This window comes from Geospiza fortis, unplaced genomic scaffold (assembly GCF_000277835.1).
Source record: "Geospiza fortis unplaced genomic scaffold, GeoFor_1.0 scaffold173, whole genome shotgun sequence".
NCBI classification, from domain to species: domain Eukaryota; kingdom Metazoa; phylum Chordata; class Aves; order Passeriformes; family Thraupidae; genus Geospiza; species Geospiza fortis.
In genome coordinates this window covers 4,795,461-4,804,313 of record NW_005054334.1, presented here as the reverse complement: position 1 = coordinate 4,804,313, position 8,853 = coordinate 4,795,461, and the positions used below count along the sequence as shown (strand labels likewise).

The following is an 8,853-nucleotide window of genomic DNA, read 5'->3' as shown; positions in this document are numbered from 1 at the left end:
CAACAGATACTTTCTAGTGCCTCTGAATGGGAGAGGAAACAATTTCATGATGCTGCCCAGCAACATCTACTTATATTCTAAAATTATGTTTTACACTTTTACTGGGAGGGGGAGGTGGAATGGAGAGGAGAAAAGAGCAAGAGTTTGAAAATTAAACATAAAGGAAAAAAAAAGAGAGAGAGAGAGGAGAGGAGAATCTCCTAGGCTCTTTCTCCACTTAAAAATGAAGGTTAGAACAGATAGCAAAAGCTCTCTCCAGTCTGGAGGGATCCACATTTATTCCTCCAGACAGGTGAATCTGTTCAACTGTATGACATCAGAAAATGTTCTATTGGTGTTGAAAACAAGGTTCTAAATATGGACACCAAGATTATGGACAACAGAATGATCAGGAAAGGGCCTGAACGAGTTGTGCCAACAGAAACAGGGTATGTTTGTGTTTTGTTGATTTCTTTTTAGTGTAGATGCAAAATGGCAAAGCCTCCATAAACTTTATTTCTGGGAGTCTCTACAGAAGGCTGAGAAGTCTAAGAGGCTAAAACAAAAGCCCTAACAAGGAAAAGGGTGTGCTTACAAGGGTCCGTATCTGGTCTCGTATTTAGAAACAATGTTCTTGCATCGTCCCACTTCCTTGCGCAGCTCTGCCACCTCCGTCCTCAGGGCTGTGTTTTCTTTCTCAAGAAAGGCTGCCCGAATTGTGATCTGATTCTCCTTTAATCGCCGGGCGTCACGGGAACGCTTTGCTGCCACATTGTTCTTCTTTCGCCTTGTCCAGTATTTTTCATCCTGTAATAAAAAAAGATGCCAAACTGACAAGTGTTTTGGAGACACCTCTTTATTGTATAATGATATTCACACTGACTGCTCTATTGAGGAATCTCCTCCATAGGTTTGCAGGGCTCGGACATCAAAATGGAGACCACGCAGTACTCTAAGATTTTATCTTTACACAAGTCTTCTTTTAGGATTAACCAAGTGGTTTGCTAGAACTAAAGAGATTTAGAGACTTGGGTATTAAGAAGCTGTCCAACTGAAATGCTTCCTTTACTTAGTTCCAGTTCAGGAGTGAACTTTTACATAAAACCACCTGTTCTGTTGTCTGGGTTGTTTAAATCCAGATTAGACACAATACTGGGCAAATACAGACAATGGCCGTCAAAAGTGCAGGTGATGAGGATTTGACTTGATAGCTCTTCTAATTTCTGTGTATAGCACAATCAGTTGCTCCTTGCCAGTAATTAGCTCATGATACCAAAACCTGCAAACCAGCAAGCACAGCAGCTGGCTTGCCAATTCTATTCTTGGCAGTGCTTCTGACCAATCATGTAGGTAAACTGCACCAGCTCTGTATGTCAAAGTGTTTGGACAAAGAGTCAGAAACTTTTATCAAGGCCTAGAAGAGTTTGCAGTAATAAATCTGTTACCTTTTGCTCATCTGGGACAAAAACCTTCTTGGCTTTTTTAATCATAGGTTGTGGTTTCAGGTCCTCTTCAGTAAACTTGTGTTTGCGAGGATTGAAGAGCTCACCACCAGGCACACTGGACAGCACTAAATCAGCAGGGTCAGGGTTGAAATTCACCTCAACTTCTACGCAGTCAGGATCAATGGGGCTGGGTGTATTTCTCTCATTTTGTGGTGGGGATTCTGGCAACAACAGAAGAAATTACAATATATTCTGCAGGATTAAGAGAACCATAAAGAAGTCAACTTTATTGCCCTGTGGTGAGAAATATCTAACAGAATTAGTTGGTGCTTCCCTGAGGTGTGGTGGGTGCTGTACTGCTGTTGGTACAGAGAAAGAGTTCACAGTCCAGTCTGTAATAGAACTCTAGCAGCATATGCCAGAATAAGACATGAGTAGACAGATGCAGGACAGGAGTTAATACTTCCTTGGCAAAATTTACATGCTTTGCACACATAAAAAGCACCTTTAGCAGCAGTAGGAAGGGAGAAACTTCTATCACCCTGAGTTTTGTACCATACAAATCCTTACAGAAACAAGCCTGCCCAAAGACCCCAGTCCCTGGGACCTTCAAAGGTCAGACAAGCAGACTTCCAAACAACTGACTAAACAAAGGAGGATTTGCTACAAATGCTACAGTATTCTTCTTATTTTCCACATGGAAATAAATGCCCCAACAGAGAAGTCTGACACTGGTAGTGTTCATATGAGCTTTATCATATTAATCTATTGTTTACAAAACTTCATATACATGAGTTGCAAAACTGCATGTCCCTGCCATGTGCAGTAGTGATCAATAAGTAAGCTTTGCATATACCACCTAGAAAAAAGCCACACCCTGTAACTTATGGAAGGAGTTCCATCCTATCTTTCCCACAGATTCACAAAAGAGGTCCAAAGCAAAATGCTTTCTTTAAAGCTTGCTCATAAAATAGTACTGTGATGGCTATCATGTTTAAACTCCAAATCTAGGGCAAACTGAGCAGCTGAATTCTTTAATAGAGAAGATCTCCAAAGTACAAATGAAGTTTCCTAGTACCATTTAAGCACAGTTTTGTTTGTTTGTTCCTCCATTCCCACTTCAAAGCACCACAGAACATCAAACTGCATCATTAAAACACCTTTTCCGAGTGTCTGTCTTCACATTTCCCAGGCTACCACAATAAAGATTCATTGTTTTTCTATTTAACATTGTTATTTGAGGTACATTAAGTTCACATAAGTTCACCCAAGCAGACCAAGGTGGTAAAAATGACTTGTGACAAGCTATCAAATCTGCTGTAAAATAACCTGAGAAAGTATTTTCTCAACTTGTCCAGCTTGTTACTATATTAGCAATACCAAGAAAGCAAATACTTTATGTTGCTATTTCAGCTCTTATAATTTCAAAAGCAAAACAGACTGCACACTGATAGACAAACAGACTGCACATTGATAGACATTCATTTTTTATAGGATGGGAAGAGGGAAAGAAAAGGAGAGGTAGCATCTTCATGAATTGACACATGAACTAAGGCTCTACATTGAGCATGTTTAACTGTTTAACCTGCCACAGCAAACACTGACAGGTTAGTATATCTCCTCTTGGATCTACAGAGACACCTTTTAATACAAGAACAACAGAAGCCCCTCAGAGCCCCATATTATTCCATGTACCTGTGCTGGAGGCTGCTTCAGATTGCTGGTACACTGCAGTGGAAGAGGATGATGCAGGAGAACCAGTGGAAGCACTGGCAGATTCCTTCCCTTCCAGCTCAGCCACAGGCAAGAGTGGATTCTGGTTTAAATCCAGGTGAGCAGGGCTGGAAGGAATTCCATTCTCCAGCAGGAACTCATCTAGATCCATGTACTCCAGGTGGAAAGACTCGCCATCATAGGGAATAGTTTTGTCCCAAATGGGTGGCATGAGGGAAGCAGAGACTGCCATAGTGCTGGCAGCTGCTGCCTCATCTTCTTCAAGCTTTATTTTCTCCTTCTCTTTATCTGAAAATACAAGTAGGTCACTGTAAAAGCTGAAACACAGGAGGGACTCAAGGTTTAAGAGTACAACAAAATCCCCATGAAAGGAAATTCCAGAAGCTCATGGTTCTGCCTCATGACATGATCTGGAAAACCAGATGTTGAAAAGGAACATTTCTGTATGGAAGGCTCTAACCCCTGTGATGGCTGGGCCGCAGGCAGCTGAGCAGCCCTGCAGAGCAGCATCTTTGCTGATAGCTTACCAAGGTGCATGGAGCTTGTTAACCAGTGCTGCATGGACCTCATTAACCAGTCACCGCAACACAGCCTGGGTTTCACATACCCATCTCAGAAGACAACGGAAGTGAGTGTCCCTAAGCAGTATTACATGGGAAACCATTAAGAAAATTCTGAGGAAGCAGAGTACCTTATTCTATGCACAAAGAAGGAAGGTGCAGAACAATAATTTAAATACAAATGGGAGAGGAATATAGGTTTTCAGATTACATTTGAAAATTAGTCAAAAGGTCCACAGGACCAGAGACCTGGATGCTTATTGTTCAGCATTTTAGAAGCATTTCTCTCTGAAATGACTCAGCATGTCCACAGAAAGCAATAGCTCTAAGTGCTGCTCACTATAGATAGCTCAGAGTACCTACATACAATTTTCACTCTTTGGGGAGATGTCTAATAAGGCATACTCCCACATCACACCCCCAAGTCACAAGAGACTGATGAGTTTTTCTCCATTTACTGTGCTACAGTGCACATATTACAGAAAAATGGCTGTTTCTATGTTCCCCATAGCTACTGAATCTTAACAATTGTCTGGGACAGAATCCAAGCAGAAAACTCAAGTTATGGAATAATTACATAATTTAAGAGATAAAAATAAGCTGGCAGAAAAAAAAAAATTAAAAATCCAAGTCATTTTCCTGATCCAGTTCTCCATGCAGCCATGCAGTTCTATCAGCAGTGAAGGAAGCATTCCAGAAGCAGTGCTAGTACAGCCAGCACTGAGCCAGCACTGCTGTCAAAAGGAAGGGACAGTCACCAGCTGTACCCTCATCACCTGCAAACTGAGCATTACCATGGAAGCCAACAAATACTCAGTTCAATAGAACAGGGACTCCAAGGACATATACTGGACCAGTTTGGATCTCCAGTATTAATAGAGATTAGGCCAATAAAATGCACCAATCTTTGGCATTAGGGTTTTCTAGACTGGCTACAACATGCTAAAGGAGCATTTTTCTTTATCGGGGGTGGAAGTGGGGGTGAAACTCAGCTCTAAATCAGAAAAGCCTATTTATATAAAACCTATTCTGATAAAAGTGGCATTCCTTCCGCTGTTGCCTTAGCTGGTGTGGATCTGAGGCTGAAAGAGCTTTTTATGGCTTAAAGAACAGTGCTGCCATACAAAGTAAATTATCTACCCTATTCTGAATATTTTATACAAAAGAAGATACTGATTTTAAACCAAGCAGCTGAGAAAGTATTCACCAGCCACCAGCTTGGGATCAAGAGCAAGTACATAACGGATACACTGAATTCAGACCAGTGGCTCCTGGACCTAAGCTTTGGTAATATCACCTTGTAGCTTTTGGCCTTCTCCTTGCCACTTCACACTGCTCCCTCCAAATCACCATCTTCCAGCTCCTGTTCCTGCTATAAACTCCGTTTCATGGGGAGTTTTGCAACTTTCCTACCCTTTGCTTGGACAAAGCAAACATGCAGGTTAAAAGTAATGGTGTCAACAACCAGAATGCTTCTAAACAGCTCCTACTTGAAGCCAGTAAAGAAACAGCATCTACTCCATATATAAGGAGGATTTCCCTCACTACTGGAGCACACCCCACCAAATGGGAACCAACATTTCACCTGTGAATAGAGATTGTGTACTCCCCAACATTTCATAGTGCCCAGCACAAGCAAACCCAGATTTGCATTGGATGTTGTGGATGATATCCTAATAAAGATAGCACCAAAACAAATCCAAGCAACAACAATGAATTATTTGTAAATAACTATTTTTAATTAGCATGATAAAAAACTTGTACAATATCAAGTCAAAATGTCAACTAAAAAGAAAAAAAATTTCTTAACTCTTGAAAACAACAGTACACCATTATAAGTTATGCCAGTTTTAATAGTGCTTTTGTTTTGTAACATCTAATAGGACACCTCCAAGAGAAGGAAAAATAATTGATTGTTAGACTGCATGTAAGGCATAAAAATATTTTTCAGAAGGTAGATGCTAAAAAGACTACACTACTGGCATATGTGGCTCTTCTCAGATCTTTTAATGCCTTTTGGATGTGCATGATCACCCTGCTGTCCTGCAGTAACCTGGAAAAACTGTGGTTCCTCCAATTTCCTCTTGTGATTGTCCCTGGCTCACACCAGATTAGATGCTTCCTCCACGTGAGAAAAGTATCTGAAATTTTTTGTCCTTTTGCTACAAGCTGACAACTCAGCAAGCACTGGGCCCCCAGTGCTGTCTTTGTTTAACTGTGCTGTCTCTCTCTCCTCCCTCACTTCTAACAGTAACTGAAATAAAACAGCAGAAATTAACACACATTGGGAGCTCATCTGTTTCAAAGACGATACATAACATGGTAAAAACCTTTGTATGATCATTTTTGCACTGATGTTTCCCCACAGGCTTTCTTTCTATTCATTTAATCTTTATTTCTGCCACACAACATCCTGCTTGGGTGCACAACATCTAATGAAACACTAATTAACTTCTTGCATCTTGAGGGGGAACTTTCTGCCTACCTCAGCACAGAGACCTGAAAGATTAATTCTCTTAAGATATTTATAGTGTAAACAGGTATTACCTGACAGCAGAGCTGCAGTATCCTAAGAGGCTCCATTTGCAGTGATTCAAGGTCACCCTGATAAATCTGGACTGTACTTCTGCAGATGATGGCTCATGTCCGATTTAGCCCCCTCATTCTGCTACTGTGACCTATTAACTGGGCTCTACATTTGCTGTCAACAGTGAGGACACCAGTTTATGCTCAGTGACTTAAGTGGACCATTTCAGTTACTGAACTGTTGGAAATACTGCTGTTTTAACAAAAAGCAGCAGTATGAAAAGAGCTTTATTCCCTGTCCTGGCTTTTCCTCAAAACCAAAAACCAACTAAACCAAAAACCAACCAAAAGATTTTGGCCACCATGCTGTCAAGAGCTAGCCCAGCCACAAACAGAACAAATACTTATTTGACAAACTTCCTCTTGTTCACCAAAAAAATATTGTCAAATTATATGAAACCACTATATATATATGGGCTGATTGCTCCATAAATCTTTAGTCCCACTTGTGAGGATGGAGCAAGGCAGGTTGCAGGGTTCCCTATCCCCAGTGTCCATTGCTGTGATGTTTGCTGAGGCATTTCTCCTGCCACAGTAGCATGCAACTGGTGATTAAGGTGTCCTTTGGACAGTATGCAGCAGCTCCTTACTAATGGAAGAGACCTACACTTCTGCTCCAGAATAATAATTGCCTTCCCTTAACCCACGGGACTTTCCCCTTTTTTATAAAAATATCATTATTTTTATTTATTTAATCCTTCCAACTCCTAGCAAGGCTGGTGAGCTGTACCTGGTCCATGGCAGGGCACTCAAGGGGATGGCATTCTGCTGGAACTGGCTGACCTCGCTCCTCTGCTGCTCAGGAGGACCAGAAAGCTGCTTGCTTTGAGTGGGTAGTCAAATTACCCACAGCAGTTGGAAAACCCACAGGTAGCTTGCAGAGACTACAAATGGACAGACACTGCAGCTAGCTGATACAATTCCTTACAGAGTAAGACAGAAAACTGTTTTTGTCAATAGGCATTCCAGACAAAAGCACAGGGTCTTTTCTCAGAAAGTTTGCTGAAAGTGCACCACTGGATTAAGTGAATGAGTGTTTTTTTAACATTTTGAGTGTATCACAATTAAAAGAACAGAAAATGATCAAGGACCCTCTGAAGTCAATTGAGTCACAGATCTACTGACAAGCCTTTTGTAAACTAGGAGTAACTACCTGCTGACAATGAAGGGATTCTTTCTTTTGTCTTGAATATACTAACAAGAGAAGTATCAGAGACCAAAATAAACACAGAGCAACAAGTTCCACAAAGTGTGAAGTGAAACAGAACAAGGTGAACTAAGGAAATCTATGGAGAAATTTTAAGAACAAGAACAACCTGAACTTTATCAGACCATGAATGGAGAGGGATAATCAAGATGAAATGGACTCACTAGCAAGCTTCAGCTGAGCACCTTCACGAGCTGGAATGGGGTCATGTATTAATCAATCTAGTATCAAATGTTTCTAATTTTAGAAAAATGCACTATCTCACAATCATATTCATTTCAGAATTTTACATCTCCATAGGCCACATCACATGATTCTGAACACAAAAATCAGCCCCAAGACAAAGTCACTAAATCCCTATCAGCAACCATACATGAGCTGAAATTGCTCCTGCTGGCACTAATGTCTTTAAAAAGGACTGGGTGCAGAAATATCTTAAGAAATCCCATTATTTTGTAGATTCAAGATTCTGTGTGCTGCAGCATCCTGCACCATAGCAACATAACTAAAACCTTTACCACAAGCTGACTTTTTTTTTTTAGCAGAAAGGAGAAGAAGATAGTCTCCAGAATCAAAAAATGGATTTACAGGGTATTGTGCAATATTAGACACGCAAGGTAGGTAGGATCCTCACTGGCAACAATCTTGACAACCTTGCTTATGCCGTGGTTTACCCTGGATGTTGTCTACTGTCCCAAAAAATTATTTTTAACCTCAAAATTCATAAGTGTAAGGACTTCTTTTATTATACACCAGTACACTGGGCATTACAGCAGTGCAGATAATAGTGAGCCTTCCTCGAAATGAAACCGATACTCAGAAAGGCAAAAATACTGCCAGATGAGAAGGGAAAAAAAAAAGAAACAAAAGAAAAGCCAAGAAAAAAGAAAGTGTGCCATGAGCACCGAAGACTACAAGCACTAGCCCTGATATTTACACAGCTGCTGTCCACATCAGCAGTGGCAGAGAGGCAGCTCCAGCCCATGCAGGACTGCATGTGCGGGCAGTCACTCATACCCTTATGGATTATCACCGAACCTAATCTGAGGGGATCCGCTGTTTACTCGTGTCATCGGGCAACGTCCCAGCAATTAAGGTCAAGCAAGCCTGGAAACCTTGTCACTGCTGCTCCCAGCTACGCGTCTACAGGCGGGGGAGGCTGCGGAGAGCCGAGGGACTAAAACCAGAGTGGCGCGTCTCGGCTCCTGCCCACCCCTCGCTCCCGCAGCGTTCGGTTCTGCCCAGCGCAGGCACCTACACGCTCCGGAGAGGGCGATCCCCGGGAGGCGGGGAGCGATCCCGTGCTCCCGACTCTTGGCTCGGCCGGCCAGGGGGCGGAGGG

General features: G+C 41.8%; 1 protein-coding gene across 2 annotated transcripts in view; it reads right to left on the bottom strand.

The window, feature by feature from the left end:
- The window catches only part of TEF (TEF transcription factor, PAR bZIP family member), a 22,470-nt gene that overhangs the window by 8,461 nt on the left and 5,156 nt on the right, over positions 1–8,853 (bottom strand). Inside the window, exons 2-4 of one of the 2 annotated variants that reach the window (XM_005421869.2) lie at positions 3,120–3,446; positions 1,425–1,645; positions 1–786 (exon numbers count right to left, since the gene is read on the bottom strand). The exon at positions 1–786 is cut by the window's left edge and continues 8,461 nt beyond it. In XM_005421869.2, coding sequence (XP_005421926.1) covers positions 571–786; positions 1,425–1,645; positions 3,120–3,446 — 764 coding nt within the window. In that variant the 3' untranslated portion in view covers positions 1–570. The remainder of the gene's footprint in view (positions 787–1,424; positions 1,646–3,119; positions 3,447–8,853) is intronic. The other variant, XM_005421868.2, reaches the window with a different exon arrangement.